Source organism: Ostrinia furnacalis, unplaced genomic scaffold (genome assembly GCF_004193835.3).
Source record: "Ostrinia furnacalis isolate ACB-3 unplaced genomic scaffold, ASM419383v2 OfSCF0195, whole genome shotgun sequence".
Classification (NCBI taxonomy): Eukaryota; Metazoa; Arthropoda; class Insecta; order Lepidoptera; family Crambidae; genus Ostrinia; species Ostrinia furnacalis.
The window spans coordinates 104806-126560 of NW_021130434.1; the positions used below are offsets into that span (position 1 = coordinate 104806).

Consider the following 21755-nt stretch of genomic DNA (forward strand, 5'->3'; position numbering starts at 1 on the left):
TCAGCAGAAGGAACAACATAATAAAAATATAGTAGGATTTTATTTATTTTAAATAGAGTTGAAATAGAAAGTTCGACTAGACCAGGCTTTTTCACATTTCTTACTTTTATTTCGAAGATATTTGGTTTTTATTAATTAATTTCGTATACTTTGTGATGCAACCACTTATTTTTTATTAAGATAGGTTCGCTTAAGTTAAGGTTGAAATAAGGCCATCTTTATACCCCTCTCACAATCAATGTCAAATATGACGACCCTATCTTATGTCATTCTAATACTTCCCTAACACTCCAGATATCAGCACCAAAAACTTCCTAGGATAGATCCATCCATCACTTTAAGGCTTTCATACACTCTAACCATTCCTAAAATTTTAAAACTATAAAAATACAACTGTAACGAAAATAAACTTGCCAAAAATATAGCTCAAACAATATTAATAATTATTACGGCTGTTTTATTTATGATAATAATTTATTTTTGGCTCTAGTGCCTTAATCGCGTTTAAAAAAATAAATGTCTTGACTAGATTCATACCACAAAAATTAAAATATATCTTTTAAAATAAATAAATATAAAAACAAATCAATGGCACATAGCTTTTTAGTCTTTACCTTGACTTGGTCATAGTAAAAATCTTTACCTACCCTTACATTTTTATTAAGCTCAATTTATATTCAATCTTAACCATTTTTTTTATTTCCTGAATTTTCATAAAAACTTTTTTCTCCTACACATGCCTGCATAGCCCGTATCAAACTTGTAAATGCAAATAATAATAATAATTCACTTATAGATATGTCTTTTTTATGAGGAATAAATAGCGTGAAAGAAATATACCATGTAGAGAAGAAGGGAAAATGCAAAGGTTTGACTAGAATTTTCCACACGTGATTTAAAGGTATGAGTAATATCCAGTGATACACAAACTCTACTTCAAGTGGTTATGGACTTAAACTATTTCACATCAATATAATATTGTAATCTTGCAAACTATGAATGAAACTACTGAATAATTTAAGTGTAATCATAAGTTCGTGTGCCTATTAGACGAACTGTCAGCGTCTTACTATTGCTTCCAGCTTCCTCGAATGTTTAAATATAGTGTACAGCTCAGCACAGCGCGTAATGACAAAACTTTCATAAATTTAACTTTGTCTATGGAGTCATTTCGCCACTAACTCAAACGATACTTACGTCGCTAAGACTCAGCCAGCAAACAGTCATCGGATCTATTCCCCCTTGTTCCCACCACTGCAACTCTTGTGTAGCCAGGATCTACATACAGCTTGACCGCCAATAAAACCCAACCAGTGAAGGTCAAGTTAGTCCCGGGGAAAGTTAGGCAGTCATTCGCTCAAAGTTCGCTTAATGGGACACGACCTAAATTTAAAGAAAGGTACAAGTCCAAGATGGAACGCAGAATGCAGACTGCAACCGCAAACTGCAAAACTCTATGAAATCTGCAATGCGGCGCGCGCCGCAGCTGCAAGCCGCAGGCTGCAGTTTACGGTTGCAGTCTGCGGTCTGCAGTCCATCTTGGACTTGTGCCTTAACTGCAAGAAATTCAAAACACTACGATCTTAAATCTAAACGCCGTAGTACATCTTAACGCCAGTGATAGGCAAGAAGAACTTGTTCAACGACCTGTCATCAGTTTGCGGAGGGTGTGTATGTACGTTCTCCAAATAGATGATCTCATCTCGAGCCGTGAAGAGGTTCGCTTTGCATCCGTGTTTGCCGTGAGTCGAGCAGCGCCATTGGATCTTGTTAGTCGGCACACGGGCCTTGCTTTTGTTCTTGACAGCGAATCGGTACCCTTCGACGACGATGATGCGGCAACCACGGAGCGACTGTGTAAACTCGTAGCGAATTCCATCTGAAACAAAAAATGAAGTCAGATGTGCCCTAAGGTTTTTATGAGACTACGTGCTTACATGCAATTAACTGTGCAATTCTAGGCCATGCATTTCGTGATTCTGTGATAGTATTAGTTTACTGCCATTATGTAATAGTACGAGTAATTAGGTAATTACCATAAACTATAGGTAGTAGTGACACCATATTGAAAATCAACACAATAGTAAGTAGTTTCTTCTTATTTAATCAAAGAAAGTCATTGGGGCAGTACACAAATATAGCAGAAACGAAAAACATGTACATACAAATGTAGCAAAACATACAGTCCTATACAGTCCAATTCAATAGGAACACAAATTAATTAATTTTATTTATTATGTAAACAAATTGACAACAACTGACATTGACGTATTTTTGGTCTATTACTAGTGATACAAAATCTCTCATTAATCGCAAACTGAAATGATTTTGACAGTTCTGTAAAAATTACCATACAAAGAGAAAGAAATCGCTTAGCTCTGCCAGTATTACCAAAACCAGCACTGTAATATTAATTTTAGGTATTTAAGTATGTTTAAATCCGTTATCTCGTCCTACCCATAGTAGAAGCTTTGCTTAGTTTGGGTACTAAATGGCGCAGTGTAAAAAATGTCCATGGATTCATTAGTACCTGTAATTAAGGATCAACCACTGTTTTTCTTCTCCGAGTAGATGGACCATAAAGAAGTTTGCGACGTTCAGAAAGATAGTTTTCCAGCTGCTTTTTTGTAGGAACCTTGATATTCTCTATTTCATTCAAACGGTTTAAAATCGCCTTTGGCTTGAAATGCAGACTGTACAGTTTATCAATTACGTCCTTTGCCTCTCGACTTATGCCATAAATGTTCCTTTTTGTTCCAATAATGTCATGATCATGAACACTACTTAATCGGTACAGAAATACGGCATCGGTGCTTGATCCAAAAAGCAAATGGATCTGTGCTGCACACTGCGGGCCCCTGTACTTGACCTTATTACAGCGGTAATATTGTTTTGTACCGATCTCTGTAATATGAGAATATTTTACGGTCCATGTGTTTTCAGCATAAACAAAATCTTGTGCTTCTTCAAAGTTTTCAAATCTTCTTTGGAAAATCCAGTCGAGACCGGCCCTTCTCTTTCGCTTGACCGATGGTTTCTGTTCCTCGGGGTATCTATCCGAACAGTACACTGGAACGAAGGAACATTTTAATTTAATTTAATAATTTGTGTAATTTTTTGACTATATATAATTTTATTGTAATCGATGTGGTGACTAAACATGTAAGCGCTTTGGGTTTTCTGTAAGCTTATTATGTTGCTCATTAAATAAATAAATAAACAGTACAAGATATCATTTTGCCCTTGTAAACGTAAAGTTAAGTTCAACTCCATTGTAGGTAATAACGCTATCAATTTAAATTAACATTTCAATTTACTGCAACTACACGAAATGTTCACTGCAGTTGACAGTTATCATCAGATTCTTCATTACTTCTACCACGATAATAAAATGACAGAAATGAATTCAAACAAATACACACGGTAATGTGAGACATACATATTAGTGCCTACTGTTAAGTACAAGAAAGAACTAGGTACCTACCAAAAAAAGACTGAATCAAGACATTTATATTTCTCATATTTTTATATTATTTTGAATTGATCAAAAATACAGTTCCTCAAGTGGTAATATCATCATCATCATTTCAGCCAGAGAACTTCCACTGCTGGATTGTCTGATAAGCCTCCCCCAATTTCCATGTTGACCGGTTGGGAGCGGCATGCGTCCAGCGCCTTCCTGCTACATTTATAATGTCGTCGGTCCACCTTGTTGGGAAGTGGTAATATAGTACCTTTTTTTTGGACGGCGGTGATCATGTGTACTTTTCAGTGAGACAATGTTTTCGGCCATCGTGTGCAAAGTCGCGGTACAGCCTTGTCTAGAACACCGCCATCGAACTTTACCGGTAGCATATATCTTGGACTTCCGGTATCGGTACCCATGGAGTACGATTATGGGCATCCCTTGGAGAGATTTGTCCATGGTGTATGACTGATGTACTGAAAAGATCATTAATTTAATAAATAGGTAGCTAACAGATAAAATTGCTTACATCATGAAGTCCCATGACTTAAGACATTTATAAATGGCCGTGGTCAGTTAACTTAATTAATGTTTTCGCTTATCTCTATAGATTAATTTCAATAATACTTTTTATGACATTACCTGATTATGCTATACAGCCTTAACTAGCCGCTTATTCAATAAAAAGGCCGTGTCCGAAAAATGGTCTTCATAAAACACTGTGTGCAAAACCGTATAATAAAATACGAGCTTCCTTACTTTTTTCGTTTTAGCCAAATGACGTCCACAGCTGGACTAAGGCCTCCCCCAAGGATTTCCATAACGACCGGTCCTGAGCTGCCTGCATCCAGATACTTCTTGCTACCTTCACCAGATCGTGGGTCCACCTAGTGGGGGGCATGCCCACTTACTTACCTACTTCGTTCGTTCGTTTCAGCCGAAAGACGACCACTGCTGGACAGAGGCCTCCCCCAAGGATTTCCACAAAGACCGGTCCTGCGCCGCTTGCATCCAGGTACCTCCCGCGACCTTCACCAGATCGTCCGTCCGGAGATCCGTAGGAGAACCAGAGTGACTGACATAGCCCGCAGAATCGCTAAAATCAAGTGGCAGTGGGCGGGGCACATAGCTCGAAGAGCTGATGGCCGCTGGGGCAGGAAAGTTCTTGAGTGGCGACCACGAGCTGGAAGACGTAGCGTGGGCAGGCCTCCCACTAGGTGGACCTACTTGTGTGGCGTGAAATATAGGTCTATTTCCATTAGGTTGACCTTATAGTCCGCGTGGGACGTCCCTACAAGGTGGACCGACGACCTGATAAAGGTAGCAGGAAGGCGCTGGATGCAGGCCACTACCAACCGTGCGATGTGGAAGTCATTGGGGGAGGCCTATGTTCAGCAGTGGACGTCCTATGGCTGAAATGATGATGACGATAGTGCGCGTGAATTCTTCCCGTTGATCCAGCAAAAGTTGACTAAGAGACTGATCATGTCTGGCCAGTGTGGGGAGTGCATAACAAATAACTCCATTTGAATCGAATAATTAGTAAAAAAACATTGGAGACTGAACAAAAAACATCATAATCATGATGATGATTTTTTATTAAAAAAAAAAGTAAAAATACAAATATTCTCACTTTATAACCATTATTATACTGTTGCTGAACTGTACTGTAACTGTAACGGTTACTGAAAAACATGATCTATATAATAAATTTTACATACCTAATTAAAAATAATCGAACAGTCTGTATATTGATTTTGGTCTAGTTAATATTAGCTAGAATACAATAAATTACCTACTTAGTAATAATATTGGACGTAAGTACATGTACTTTAGAAGACTGATACATATTTATATGAAAAAATAGAAAAAAAAGGATAGCGCCGTAGATTTTCAACTAAAAACTAAACCTAAAGAAAATCCTTATATTTTACAAGTAGAGTGTAACTCGCACTTGCCTAAATTCAAAAATGAAATAAGAAAGAAATAAAGAAGGATGAGTATAAATCATAAAAAAGAAACCTAATTACTTTACTATTTTAATTTAATTAAACTAAAACGATGTGTGCCACTAATAAGAGAGTTCATAACACGTTATATACAAAAGCTATTTACATTTTCGGACACATCACAGAAAGACAGTATTAAAGAGATTTATGTAGGTACATTAGGCGTCAGGAATAGAGCGTCGGATTGGAACCAACTCCCGATTTCTAATTGAGTAGGTATTTGACATCATTCCCCAATAATTCTAAGAGTAGGCGCACACCGTTGATTTTTCGTCATCCGATAGTTTAGTCGGGCAGTTGATCAGAATGGGCATGTTTGGGAGTGCGCACACTACGCCGATTCGATTTGGCCGATTCTTCATACAATTTAAAATCGGGCACAACTATCGGCCAACTAAAAATCAACGGTGTGCGCCTACTTTTTTAAAAGACACTTCATTCTGGTCCAAAAAACTTAATTAATTTATTACCCGTAAATTAAGGCTGGGTTGCACCATCTTACTTTAACTGTGAAAAACGTCAAAAATCTGTCAAACTCCATACAAAAACGAAGGTTATCGTCATAGTTACCGTTAAAGTTAGGTGGTGCAACTTAGCCTAAGAATGTTGGTTGCATTGTAATTGATAAAAGTAGTTTAATTGAGTTGACAAAATAGTTACGTCACTACCTAGTTTTGCCATACAAAATCCATGGGAGTCTGGTTTTGACAGTTTTAAAAATTACGTCAATTGATTGGTGCTGTCAAATACCCTATTTGGATTGGCCCTAATGTAGCAAATTATAACTTTCCATGGCAAACTTCTTGATCACTTGATGGTTGTGCATGTTATTCAGCTTGACGATCTGGTCATCTTTGGTGGCTGCGGAGGCTCTGCATCCACTGTTATGCTGAGCACACCTCCACCTCTGCCCTCCGTGGGCGTAGCTCTTGTCTTTGGAAAACCTGTAGCCTGCTACCACCATGATTTTCTTCCCTTTCGCTGACCGCTCGATATGGTAGTCCCAAGGTCCTGTAAATTTATAGGATTTAATCATGATAATTGATGTTTTTTTCTGTGAATAACGGTGCTGGTTGTATTGTTATTTAAGATGTATCTGTAAGACATTTTGTTAAATAAAATAAAAATATGAAGAATTTTAATTTATAACTTTAACCCGGCGCCAATGACGTGAAAATAATTGCAAAGACGATGACCCCGGGTCATATTGACCCATACTTCATCGATCATTTTTCACGAAATTGAACAAGTATTCTTAATTTTAATTACTGTCTATGTTTATAGGGTTCTTTACTGAGCTAATAAAACAAAAATAATACTAATACATAGTATAAATATTTTTTTTATAAATTTTTAAACAAAACATGAAAAAATCATGTATAAAAACACAATGAGTCAATATTTTTTGTTTTTGGTAAAGATTTTTAGTATTTATAGGAATCAGCAATGTTATATAGTGAAAAAGAGATAAAATTAACTTCTTATATGCAGAAAAAATGAGATCAGTCTTCTACTTCATCATTCAGAGCCATGGAACTGCTGCAACTGGTGCAGTATGTAATCAAATGGTTTGGGCATGTAAATGTGGCATGACGCTCTTGCCGGCGTCGTACTAATGCAAGGTCGAGATTATCCGAAGACTGAGTCCACTTTAGTTGCGTCTTTTTCACATTCGTTGCCATTTCTAAGTTTTGGCTATTACAGCCTGAAATTCTTCACTCTCGGAATCCGACTATTCTAGCAGCGCTTCATTCTTGCTGGGTCGTTTTACAAAGTCATTTTGACTAAAACTTAAAAAATAACAACATAACCTAGCACTGAACACAAAATAAACGAATAAAAGTAAGCCAAAAAATCACCGCGCCACCGATGACGCCGGGTCATAATGACCCGTTTTAATTTGAAGCCTGTGTATCTCGCTACGCAAGCGGAGTCACACTGAGTTAATTAACGAAATGGATTTAGGGAGGTTGTATCTCCAGCTATACGAACGCTGGAACCACAAAATGGACGCAAAAAAAAATTATGAACGTTTGAAAATGCCTCGGGTCAATATGACCCAGCGTCATTGACGCCGGGTTAATTGAAATGTAACTGCTTCTCTTGATATATTTAAATTGTGATTACATAAATAATATTCTCTTTATTTTAGATGTTTTATTAAATTTTAATGTTCGATAGGTAATTTGATTTATATCAAATGACATTGTCCAATGAAAGGGAATAAAAACACTGAATTAATGAATAAATAAATAATAATTTATTTCAAGTTTGACAATTGATGTCGAAGAATATAACGTAGAAAAAAAAAGATTAAATTAAGAAATTATTGTATCTGGAAACTAGATATAATATAACATAGGTATATACTTTAGATAAGTACACCAATAAATTATTATTGTCGTTTATGTCTATGTATTCTAAATTAGATTATTTGCGGTATTACCAGACCCTGATTTTGTTCTGTCGCAAACAGTTTTTATCGCACATCTTGTATAAAAATAGTTTATTTTTTAACCAAAAACCATTTTTTTTACCAAAATAACAATTAATTTGAGAAAAAATGGAATGACAGACCTGTGAGATTTCTTTGACCGAAGTCCTCCTTTTAAAAACTCCCACTTTTAAGTAACATTTATTAGCATCTTGATAAAAAGAATTACTTCCACATTTACAACTATAATAAAGGTTCATTTGAGTAAAGTAAATAAGAAAGTAAGATATTTATTTCCTAAGTAACAAAAGATTTAAAAAACTAAAGGCTATTCACGCCAGGCGTCTTCATCTTGTATCGAGTCCATAGTCGGTGGGTGTACGTGTACATTCCTTAAGTACACTATATGGCCTTCTATAGTATGCATCAGTGCTTGGCAGCCAAGACTCCTATGGGTAGAACACCTCCANACCTGCCTAGCTCGCATAAATATTTATAACTATGAATTTTGAAAACCTGTAAACCTTTGAAAAAGAGGCTGACAATAGTGTCTGAGTTTCTTGCGCTGCTTCTTCTCAGCACTGGCCCATTTATTGTCCTGAAGCAGTGGTAGGGTTAATACTGGGACGTGTAAAAGTGATTTTTTAAAGCCTACTTACAGAAATAAATGAGTTTTAATGAGTTTTTAATGAGTTTTTAACTAAAAAACATGATTTTTACCATAACTTTTACATACCTAATTAAAAATATTCGAACAGTTTGTACATTCGTTTTGGTCTAGTTAATATTAGCTAGAATACAATAAATTACCTACTTTATAATAATATTGGACGTATATGTACTTTAGAAGACTTATACATATTCATATGAAAACATAGAAAAGAAGCATAGAGCCGTAGATTTTCAACTAAAAACTAAATTTCCTAAAGAAAATCCTTATTTTAGAAGTACAGTGTGACTCGCACTTGCCTAAATCCAAAAATGAAATAAGAAAGAAATAAAGAAGGATAGAAAGAACATACTTGATGAGTGTAAATCATAAAAAAGAAACCTAATTGATATTGTAAGGTGATAGAGTATGTACTCGTAGCATAATAACACAGTATAATACATAGTTTATAACAAGTTCTTTAGCGATGGACGATGTATGCCACTAATAAGACAGTTCATAACATGTTATATACAAAAGCTATTTACATTTTTGGACACATCACAGAAAGACAGTATTAAAGAGATTTATGTACATTTAGGCGTCAGGGATTGGAACCAACTCCCGATTTCTAATTGAGTAGGTATTTGACACCATTCCCCAATAATTCTAAAGCACAACTTTTTTAAAAGACACTTCATTCTGGTCCAAAAAACTTAATTAATTTATTACCCGTGAATTAAGGCTGGGTTGCACCATCTTACTTAAACTTTGAAAAACGTCAAAAATCTGTCAAACTCCATACAAAAACGAAGGTTATCGTCATAGTTACCGTTAAAGTTAGGTGGTGCAACTTAGCCTAAGAATATTGGTTGCATTGTAATTAATAAAAGTCGTTTAATTGAGTTGACAAAATAGTTACGTCACTACCTAGTTTTGCCATACAAAATCCATGGGAGAGTCTGGTTTTGACAGTTTTAAAAATTACGTCAATTGATTGGTGCTGTCAAATGCCCTATTTGGATTGGCCCTAACGTAGCAAATTATAACTTTCCATGGCAAACTTCTTGATGACTTGATGGTTGTGCATGTTATTCAGCTTGACGATCTGGTCATCCTTGGTGGCTGCGGAGGCTCTGCATCCACTGTTATGCTGAGCACACCTCCACCTCTGCCCCCCGTGGGCGTAGCTCTTGTCTTTGGAGAACCTGTAGCCTGCTACCACCATGATTTTCTTCCCTTTCGCTGACCGCTCGATGTGGTAATCCCAAGGTCCTGTAAATTTATAGGATTTAATCAGGATACCTAATTGGTGTTTTTTTCTGTGAATAACGGTGCTGGTTGTATCGTTATAAGATGTCTATCTGTAAGATATTTTGTTAAATAAAATAAAAATATGAAGAGTTCTATTTTTTTATGTTTAATTGTAATGTAACTTTGATTTCATTTAAACTAGAAGAAAGCAAGCAAGAAAAAAATGTACTCTTTATTTTATAGATGTTTTATTAAATGCTAGATAATTTCATAAATATCATATGCCATTGCGCAGTTAATGAAAAAGTTTAAAAGGAAATAAGAAAACGCTGAATTAATGAATAAATAAATATAATTTATTTCAAGTTTGACAATTGATGTCGAAGAATATAACGTAGAAAAAAAAGATTAAATTAAGAAATTATTGTATCTGGAAACTAGATATAATATAACATAGGTATATACTTTAGATAAGTACACCAATAAATTATTGTCGTTTATGTCTATGTATTCTAAACTAGATTATTTGCGGTATTACCAGACCCTGATTTTGTTCTGTCGCAGACAGTTTTTATCGCACATCTTGTATAAAAATAGTTTATTTTTACCAAAATAACAATTAATTTGAGAAAAAATGGAATGACAGACCTGTGAGATTTCTCTGACCGAAGTCCTCCTTTTAAAAACTCCCACTTTTAAGTAACATTTATTAGCATCTTGATAAAAATAATTACTTCCGCATTTACAACAATAGTAAAGGTTCATTTGAGTAAAGTAAATAAGAAAGTAAGATATTTATTTCCCAATAAATAAGAGGTTTAAACAACTAAAGGCTATTCACGCCAGGCGTCTTCATCTTGTATCGAGTCCATAGTCGGTGGATGTACGTGTACATTCCTTAAGTACACTATATGCCCTTCTATAGTATGCATTAGGGCTTGGCAGCCAAGACTCCTATGAGTGGAGCACCTCCAGCGAATTTTGGCGCTTTTGCAGTTCTTATCCCTCACCATAGAAAACCTGTATCCGTCCACGCAGAGGACTTGCATCCCTCTCTTAGATATGACAGGGTAGATCTGTGGTGAACCTGAAATAAAATATACTAATTTGGAATAAAACCTTCTTCAAGTTTATTTTTGTCATGGTTACTTACTAGGTAAAAGCAATAAAAATATTGGTGTGAGTAGTCCCGAACAGGGGGCGTAGTGTGTTTACGTCGATTGCGTAAAAAAAGTGTCATTTAATGACGGATTGTACAGCGCCCCTAGCGGAAACTTTCAAAAACTAAATCTTTATTTATATTTTAACGTGCTCGCTAGTGACGACGTTTGATTTTATANGTATAAACTCATAGAGTTCGATATCGATTCGAAACAGTCGCATTTACTGTTTTATACGTAGCAAAACGTTCGCAATCTTGAATCGAAATCAAATAGTCTAAAGGCACAGTGACGCAAAGAAAAACACCTTTAAACAAAATAACATTAGTTGCTCACAGTTTCAAGAAAATTAACGCCCGTATACACAAACGATGCTTGCTTAAGTGAAGCAACCAATCGAACGCACTACGTTGAAAAGAGCTCTGTGATTGGTTCGTGTGTCCCCTGCGCGTTCACGCGCACTGTGAGACCTCATAGTAATGTTTGTGAATACGGGAATAAGTGAAAGATCCCACGTAATTACTCTCCGAAAAAAAAAATTGTGAATTTCAGGTATTAAATAAGTAAAAGGTAATAGAAACATTTTTTATTGCCAATACACAGGTAGATTCACAGTAAGACTAGTCAATAAAAGGAAGATTGATAGAAAAGAGATATCAAATTCAACGTGACTTTCCGTAATAACCTGTTGATCAAAACGAAATAAACATCTGTATACATATCAATAGCAACTATAAGGCCCGTATGCTGAAATAACACTCAACTTTTTATCTACATACAGGGTGCTAGGTAAATGGGTATATGAGCCGACACTAGCCCATGTTAACATATGCATATAAATGGTATGGTGAAGTCAGAAAATTGATATCATCATTTTAATTATTTTAACCCTTAAGNTTAATTTTCATACAAATCTGATTTTACAAATTTTATTTTGTATGAACATTTAAAAAATTAAAATGGAGGCATCAATTTTCTGACTTCACCATACCATTTATATGCATATGTTAACATGGGCTAGTGTCAGCTCATATACCCATTTACCTAACACCCTGTATACATACCAGCTAGCCTAAGATGCGCGCCATTATATCGGTTTTTATCGATTCTGCACGATAAGCCCATACATTAGTCTAAAATTGACGATAAGATTATATCACGGCGCGCATCATAAGCCGGCAGATTACATTCAGTTCATGATTGGTCTCTAAGCATTAAAATACATAATTAAATCTGTGCTCAAGTTTCAGTCGATTTTCAAGCGTCGTTTCAAGATGGGCCTTAATTTTAAACGCGAAGTTACATTCAGAAAACTAACAACAAACTATAGGCTTCCATATTCACAACATTTTTGACGTAAACTTTAACGTCCCTAACAAAGAAACTTAGCCCCATTTGCACCACCTCATTTTAACCGTAACTATAACAATAACTGGTATTTTTTGTATAAAGATTGACAGATTTTTGACGTGACAACTAAGATAGTGCAACTCAGACTGTAGGATGTAGCACATTTATCAACCCGGAAACGGATCGTAACCGTATCAACTCGAGGCGGTCAGTATTCCTTATATGAAACTTCATACTGCAACGCACACCTTATCCGCACCGTACGTAACGTAAACGCCTCGCCCCGCGGTTGACAGCCCCCGAAAGGCGATGACAGCTCGCGAATGGCGATACGGTGTTGATCCTTTATTTATTTATTTATTTATTTACCGGCAGACAGTGGTGACTGAGTTTATAGCGGCGCTTCTTCTCAGCACTTGCCAAATGTTGGTCTCGAAGCGCTGGTAGGGTAAAAAGATTATGAGACATGTAGAGGCTCCTTAAGAGCAAAATATTTGACGATTTGTAAGTACTATTTATTAGTCTAAACAAATAAAGATATTTTGACTTTGACTATCCCTTTCCAAGTTGATAAGTTTGCTATGACCTTTAAACTTCTAAATTACAACAGTCAATTAGATTCGGAATCTTCTTCCACAGGTTTTCTTTTTCTGCCCAGTTTCCGATTTCTGGGATGGTTGTGGACAGCGTCATATGACACTATGACGTTGTTCACCGTAGTCAATTTGGCTTTACACCCTAGCTTCATGGTGGAACACACCCATCTGTCGTTTTCGCTGTGGATTATCCTGGAATCCCGTTTCAATCGGAAGCGGTATCCATCCAGTATTATGATCGGATTCCCTTGCGTGGAAGTGCCGAAGATTGGTTTCAAATCTGTAAAGAAACAAAAAAAAAAGTAGAATCTGTAAAAGGGCTTATGACTTCTCTTTTGGGTAGGTAGATTGCTCAAATTTTGTAATTACTATCAGTGTGCTACTAAGCTACAAGCACTTTAGGTTATCTTCATATAAACGCACCGAGCGCAGTTTGTATATGAGCGCGCCAATTCGGCGCAACTCCCAGATAATCCACGTTAAATTTTGTCAGTGTGTGCGTGCGCGCCGCATACGTATTGGCGCGCTCACATAGTTACAAACTATGAAGATGAAGATGAAGAGGTGTACATGTTTCTATGAAGATAACCTACTCATTTGTATTTAATCTGGTTTAATGAGTCAGTGCCTGAGGTATGCGAGCGGCACAGGAGGTTAAATTAATAAATATGGGAATGTCTTTAAAACTCTCATTTTTGTATAAAAAGACAAATATGTAATGTTTTTGAGATCAAAAGATTGTTTTTCAGGCATCGACCCAAAGGGTTCAAATAAAAAGAAAGCAAAGGTTCAACCAAAGTTTCAATACATTCGAAATAAAACTCAAAATCGAAAATTTTGATATAATCTTCATTGAAAGTAAAATATGGTAAATAGACCGTATTATGACCTTTCATTGATAATTTCACTGCAATTTCTCGTAGTATTAAGTACAGACAATTTCCCAGTGATTTATGTAATTTCCATAATACAAAATACAAACTTCCTACTCGTATAGTCTTCTTGCGGATTTGCTTGCGTGAAGTTCTTCCCATCACAGAAAGAAACGTAATAAACGGATTAAAATTCATACCTAGGTAATAATAATAATAAAGACTAGTATATAAAATATCTTCAATAGCCCCTATAATGGGATCCTAAAGTTATTCAAAGTAGGTTCATGGTTATGGTCCTTCTTCGCCGTAACAATGACGTCATCAACCGTGTACAGCACCGCTCGACAGCCCCGACAGAAGTGGGTGGAACATACCCATCTCTTTTTCTTTTGGTTTTTGTCTCGCTCGTTCCTCTTGTGGTAGTAAGTGTAGCCTTCAAGACTTATAAGGTTGTTCCCTCTTTGAGACATGACGAAGAAGGCTGAAAACAAGTAATTAGGTATTAAAAATATAGATAGACATGGAATGGGGAAAAAACATATACGATCGCGCACAGTCGACAGTACATGAATCTATGTACAAATTGGCGAATTTTCTCAATATCTTTTGAGTTTTATTTAGTCGTTGTAAAAGGTTAAAATTTAATTGAAAAATTGGCCATTTTGTAACTTTGGCAGTTCAAAGTCAAAGTTAATTAGCTTAGCTGAATTTTCTGAATTAAAATGCGTCATAACAGACAGCCAAATATGCCTCTATTCACCACGTTATAGGATAGGGGTGACTATTCATGTTCATACATGCATATGTACGAGACATCAAGCTATGTCACTGTATATAGAATTTATCTATTCAACTATTTTTCAACACAAAAGTATAATAATATCTGCTGTCGACTGTACCTGATTAAAAGATGGGTATTAAGCTACACACGATAAAAATAAATACATTCGCTCAGCAATATTACTGTCTATAATATTAAGTTGTATACATAGTTCAAAAATTGTACACTACGAGTCAAATCCTAAAAACTACTAATCAAAAGCGACTTTTCATTTGAAATCATTGATTGTCTCAGATGGGAATTAACACTAGAAAGGCCGCCGTCCCATTTTTGTCCCACTAGCGAGTTTGATCAGCTCTAACTTTTTTATTTTTTAACGAAAGTCCATGAAACTTTTTGACTTTTTCTGATTTATTGAATTTTATCATTTTTTAATGTTTTTGATAATATAACATTAATTGATTTTTTTTTTAAATCGGTTTTACCTAGAAGCGCCACTGGGTCAATTTTGTCCCACCCTGGTATTTGCCACAATAATTCGATGAAGAGTCCTTGTTTCGAGGAGATACGAAAGTGGAGAGGTGAGGAGAGTTTAGGTAACTCGTGACAATGCAGAAATGTAAATATATTGTACTAGTTTTTGCCTGTGACTTCACCTGTGAGAAATTAAGTCAATCATAGAAAGACCTAATTTCTTGACACTTATCGTTGATTTTTGACCAAATAACTGAACATTATTCTAAATTATAGCCTATTTTATGTTATTCTGAAGTATTAACAATAAAATTGCAAAGTTTTATTAAGATCGGCTTAGTATTTTTTGCGTAAAAGAGTGAAAAAACATCCATCGATCTAACCATGAATCCATACTCACTTAGTTCATGTTCCAGGCATATATCCACCTATTCATCCATCCTATCCATTCATCAGTCCATCCATCCTTCAATTCATCAATATTTATTAACTTTTACACTGATAATATTAGTAGGAAGATGGCCTCTAGACATAAGCCAGTTCATACATTGTATGATTTGATACATTTTTAAAATGTTTGACTTATAAAATTTTGAAGATTAAACGTACATACTTTTCATTGTAATCGTCAAAAACTGCATTGTTTATGTACAGATAACAGAAAAATAACCATACCTATAGAAATTCCTAAACACATAGTACACCAGATAGACAAAAAACCATAAAAAAAAACTTTGTTCAAAATGTGCACTATTATTTTTAAGATATTTATTTTTTCTTTAAAAATAATAATGACAAGTTAAAGTAGTAATTTCATGATTTTATTACAGTATACCACCACGTAATATGTGACTATTTTTAGATGAAACCAAAAATATCTAAATTTTAATAATTCCAAATTAAAATCGAATACATTATATTTTTAAAGAAATAAGTACATATTGTTTTAACCACATAGATAAACCTTTTTTTAAGGATACTACAAATAGTTTTAACCATAATATTCATGCCTGAAACTAAAAAATGTTACAAAATACATGCTGGGACAAAATTGACCCAGCGGCGCTTTTAGGGGGGTCGTAATCTTCGGCACTTCTAGTGTTAAACCCACGAACAATTTTACAAATTTTATAAATGCAATAATCCCAATAAATACGAGTAAGTATAGATATTTCAAAATTATGTCCTAAATTGGACATTGGCACAATTTGTATTCCTATAATGTTTAGAATCACATTTTTAAGAGATCAAAATTGATTATAAAGTAGACGACTAGATATGTATTATGATAATTGCGATAAAACTTATTAATATTTTAGTACTTAAGGACAGAATGACGTTCAATTCAAGGACAGAATCAAGACTGGATTTGAATAAAAATGGACGAAACGCCTTCGAATTGGCTTTATAATATAAATCTACTTTCAAAAAAGATTAAAGCTATAAAACCTTGGGTGCCATTTCATAATAATGCCTCAAAATGTTTATAATAATTACGAGAATCACTAGTAAAATCTTATTTAAAAAATATTAATTGACGGTAGACATTCTTACCAAATTTTAAACTTACTAGAATATTGCACCCACTTTTTGGGGTTATTCAGCAACTCGACACAAGAGACTGGACACACGTGTGTCCAGTTGGTGAAACTCAAAATTAATTCGTCATCGTCAAGTGTGTCCACACTATGCGAAATAATGAGTGTTGGCGCAAATGGGCCACCGACCACAGCCACCGGTGGCCAGCGACGGCGTCTTAACACACTTTTTAATATATTTTGTATAGACGCGCCGCACACACACCACTTTTTGTATAGTGTCGAGTCGCCCACACAGTAGTGTCCGCCGAGCCTAAGTGATCCGAGTTGTGAGTTTCGCCAACTGGACACACTTGTGTCTCTGTTGTCGAATGGGTGAATAACCCTCATTTTGAACCATAATAGGCCCAAAAACAATTAAAAAAATATAAAATTGTGCCCATTCAAATACTAATTTATGGCGGTACATAAATACCACGTCTACGGTTGAACACAATCCTAACAAAGCACTCGTTGACGTAATCGTGGTTATGGGTTTCCCTTACCCCCACAATGTTTTCTTTCACCGTGTACATCATACCACGGCAGCCGCGACCATGGTGTGTGGCGCACACCCATCTTTTGCGAGTCTGTCTTTCTTTTCCAGACTTTTCTCTGTAGTACGAATATCCTCCAAGACTTATGACGTTGTTCCCCTCTTGTGTTTTCACCACGTATTTTGCTTAAATCAAAAAGGTTAATGTAATTTGGAGTTGCCTTTTTTTTCTTTCTTTATTTCTAATACAAACTAAGAAGTACTTAACTAGATGACGCAGAAAATAATTAGGCTTTGATGGTAGATTTTATAAGGTTAATAATAAACATCAATTACGTATCAGTAATATAATATTATATGTACAATTATCACAGAACTTATGGCCTAATTAATAATTACAATGTTATTTATTATAATAGATTAGGTAAAGTCAAAGATTATGTAAAAGACAAATATGTATGAAATTCTAAAACTGCCTGGGTCACTCCAGTATCGATGACGAGCGAAACTCTCCATACGGAAACTCTACCCTAGGGAAACTACCGTATGGTAATATTACCATAGGGGAACTCTACCGCAGGGAAACTCTACCGTAGGGAAACTGTACCCAAGGGAAACTCTACCCTAGGGAAACTCTACCCTAGGGAAACTCTACCCTAGGGAAACTCTACCCTAGAGAAACTCCACCCCAGGGAAACTCTACGCTAGGGAAACTCCCTAGGGAAACTCTACCCTAGGAAAACTAGAGCAGCATTTCAGAATTTTTTTAAATATAACTTAATAACGAGAGTTCGGGCCATGGTTGTGTTCCTTCTTCGCAGCTACTATTATATCCTGGATAGTGTAGATGACAGCTTTGCATCCTCTATGGAAGTTGGTGGAACAGACCCACCTCTTCTTGACCTCTTCAAAACGCTTTCTCTTGTAGTAGTAGGTGTAGCCACCAAGACTGATCAGGCTTTTGCCTTTCCGTGACGTCACGAATACAGCTGTAAAAAAGAATCAAGTTAATATTCGAAAATAATTTCGTACGCATGGATCCCGTTTTACCCGCTGAGGGGCTCGTTTCCGTGGGAATTTCGGGAATTCCTTTCTTAGTGCACCTCTACGGTACCTAAGCTACGTCCCTTCCAAATTTCAAGTGCCTACGTTTAGCCGTTTAGGCTGTGCGTTTATATGTCAGTCAGTCAGTTTCTCCTTTTATATATTTTGATTAAAGAAACAAACAAGAAGGAACTACTATTCAATTTCATAACACAATTTGTTAACATCGTTTTCTGAACAATACAGTAAAAACATTTTAACTATTGATTAAAAATTAAAATGTTCAGAAGCTTGTGAGAATCTTATGCCCGTTTTCGACATCAATCCCTAATTTTTAAGTGACTCCTATGGTTCACATAACAGGAATTTTGATTTCATAGGGGTCACTTAAAAATTAGGGATTGATGGTGAAAACGGACATTAGTCCAATAAACCATATTATTTACTTAGAATGTACGTAGAAAGTAAATGCCTACATAAAAAAATTAAAAAGATAATAGTAACATATTTTTTAACATAATAAAAAAAATGAAATAAATGTAAAAATGTGTGAATTATGAAAAATCAAATCTTTTATTCAAATAAACACAAACAATACTTATGACTAAAACAGTTAAACAATTTTATTGTAACCAAAATACTCATGGCATGAGACTAGAACACGTAATATCCACTTTATTATGGCGCAAGTACACTATGCGGGAAATTAGCCAAGACGTTAGTGTGAACACCATCTCGGTTACTTTCTCCTTCCTCCTCGCGTGTGTCGCCCATACTTCAGAGTGCGCTAGCGCTTCGACTTGGATAAATTTGTCGCATAGTGTACTTGCGCCATAATAAAGTGAATATTACTGTTACATTACATTTACATTTACATTATCACTTTTACGAGTATTACTCGAGGCACCAAAGAGGAGGTTCTATGTTCGACTGTATGTATTTTTGGCTAAGTGCTAAGTGTGTGCCTTTTCAGTGATACTCATTTTTACATTGTATTCATTTTATTTTTCTCTGAATAAACTATTTTTTTCTTTTCTTCCATAAAATCCTCCATTGATGAATCACCCACCCACAAGGCGGACCGACGACCTCCATAAAGGTAGCAGGAAGTGGATGCAGGCCGCTACCAACCTGTCATTAAAGAAATCATTGGGGGAGGCCTGTGTTCAGCAGAGAACGTCCTTTGGCTGATATGATGATGATGATGATGATAAATCATCAATCATGACAGTGTTCCTCTTTAATTTCGACAATATAGTCATTAAACGTAAAAAGTCTCGCGTTACAATTGCGAAAACTGCAAACCCACTTCTCTCTCATATCGCGTTTCCTTGCATCTTTCTTTCTGTAAAACGTATACCCCTCGTAGAATATGTTTCGGTTTCCCTTGCGTGAGATTTTGAAGGAGGCGGCTATACGTTTATACGCGGGTTTACCTAAAATGAAACAAAATATTACCATAATTTGTACGGCTGGAGTTATTCTTCTTGTCGTGTCAACAACAAACCTATACAGTGTCAGCCCATAACTCCGCTACAGTAGAATTGGTTTCGATGGAATTTTAATTATATTTATCTGGTATTTTAATTAAAATACATGTTAAAACAACTTGCTTGATTTATTTTATTTGAAATTTCGCTTTTGTATTTCTTACTATGAGAACTTTTTTGTATACCAGGAATAACTTTTTGGTTATTTTGATTAAATCCGTGTCAAAAAAAGATATGTCTTTTTATTTAAGTCTCTTTCTAGACTTGGACGACTTTGGCTAACTTTTTGTTTACTAATCGCCAAAATAACTAAAAAGTTATTTCAGGTATACAAAAAAGTTCATCATAATTAGAAATACAATTTGTAACCCCTCCTAAAGAGAAAATAGTCAAGCGGCAACGAAGTTCAAACCCGCGTTCTTCTGATCTCAAGTCGGATCCTTCCTTTGCTTTGGGACTAGAGACGCAGTATAAAATGTCCAAGGATATTTATTTACTTGTTTATTTACTGTTTGGCTATCGTAGCTTACAGACGACCATAAAGGTAGCAGTAAAGCGCTGGACACAGGTCGCTACCAACCGGGCAACATGGAAAGCATTGGGGGAGGCCTATGTTCAGCAGTGGACGTGCTGTGGCTGAGATGATGATGATATCGTAGCTTCAAATTTTAACTGCTATGATTATGAAAGTCCTTGATTTCCACAATGTGGTCCTCAGAAGTGAAGAGTCGCGCGTTGCACTTGAAATGCGTGTTCTTCGTGCAAATCCACTTGGTCTTCCCTGTTCTATACGCTTTTCTAGTATCTATCTTCTTGTAGTACTTATACCCATTGTACAGAAGGATCTGAGAGCCTTGCCGCGATGTTATGTACTTTGCTGGTACACCTGTAAATAGAAAACTGCTTATAAATGCAAGTATGCAGTGGGCGGGGCACATAGCTCGTAGAGACGATGGCCGTTGGGGCAGAAAAGTTCTCGAGTGGCGACCACGGTCTGGAAGACGTAGCGTGGGCAGGTCTTCTACTAGGTGTACCGACGATCTGGTAATAAGTCGCGGGAAGAACCTGTTTTTATTTCTTAAAAAGAATAATGCTGAGTTCAGATTGCAAGCAAAGCAAAGAAGGTCTTTAGTTGATAAAATAAGAAAAGTTAATAGTATCAGGCGTTAAATTAGTATGGAAGCTGGAAATATTGAGTTTTCGGATAGAATCAGTTTATTCTGTAACCTATTATTGATACCGTTTCATTTCATTCCATGAATCACTTTCAGAATCAGTAACTAGTTTTTTGATATCTTGTATAGTTTAGAAATAATCGAGGGAGATCACTTATCGTTTTTATCCTGTATAAGAAAAGTTGCCTTGACATGTGCTGAAATTCTGACATCTTATGAAATAAAATAAGATGTCAGATGCCGTAAATCCTGGCTACATAGGAGTTGCAGTGGTGGAAAAGAGAGATGGTAATAATCTCGTTTTGAAATAAAAAAAATATTGATGATGCATGTCTGATACGAACCCGATAGCAATTTTAAATAGGTACCCACTTATACCTATTCTTTAATATGTATTTTTTGTGATCATAATAATGAAAGGCATTTAAATCAACTAATTTAATATATTAATATGTAATATGAATACACAAAAAAACAAATATTTCACACCAATAACGTTCTTTTAAAACTTTAAACACATGAAATCAAATTTCATACATTGACTAATTATAATAACATCTATAATATAAAAATGAATCGCAAAATGTGTTGGTAAGCGCATAACTCAACAACGCCTAGACTAATTTTACCAATTCTTTTTTTTAAATGTTTGTTGAAGTCCAAGGATGGTTTTTACGGCGATAAAAGTTCGATTAATTACCGGGAAACCCCTAAAAAAACTCGAAACTTCTTCCCTAAGGGGGTAAAACGGGGTTCACGCGAACGAAGTCGCGGGCGGCCGCTAGTAATTTAATATCTACGACATGTATTGGTAAATATAATACTATTTATGGACTTCTACAGTCCACAGGTACAATAAACACATACGCCCGAATTCACAAACATTACTATGAGGTCTCACAGTGCGCGTGGATGCACAGGGTGA

General features: G+C 35.7%; 1 protein-coding gene across 1 annotated transcript; it reads right to left on the reverse strand.

The window, feature by feature from the left end:
* Positions 1-13801: 13801 nt before the first annotated feature.
* On the reverse strand, positions 13802-17304 carry LOC114355004 (uncharacterized). Its single transcript, XM_028307653.1, has 2 exons — positions 17132-17304; positions 13802-14274 (listed from the first exon to the last, which is right to left on the reverse strand). Exons 1-2 carry the CDS (start codon positions 17202-17204, stop codon positions 14042-14044), a joined length of 306 nt encoding a protein of 101 aa, XP_028163454.1. The 5' UTR covers positions 17205-17304; the 3' UTR covers positions 13802-14041.
* Positions 17305-21755: the final 4451 nt, after the last annotated feature.

Coding starts and splice junctions, on each gene's coding strand:
- LOC114355004 (XM_028307653.1), bottom strand. CDS start 17,204: ATGGGTGTGCGCCACACACCATGGTCGCGGCTGCCGTGGTATGATGTA. Junction 14,275..17,131: donor TGAAAGAAAACATTGTGGGG/GTAAGGGAAACC, acceptor ACTTGTTTTCAG/CCTTCTTCGTCATGTCTCAA.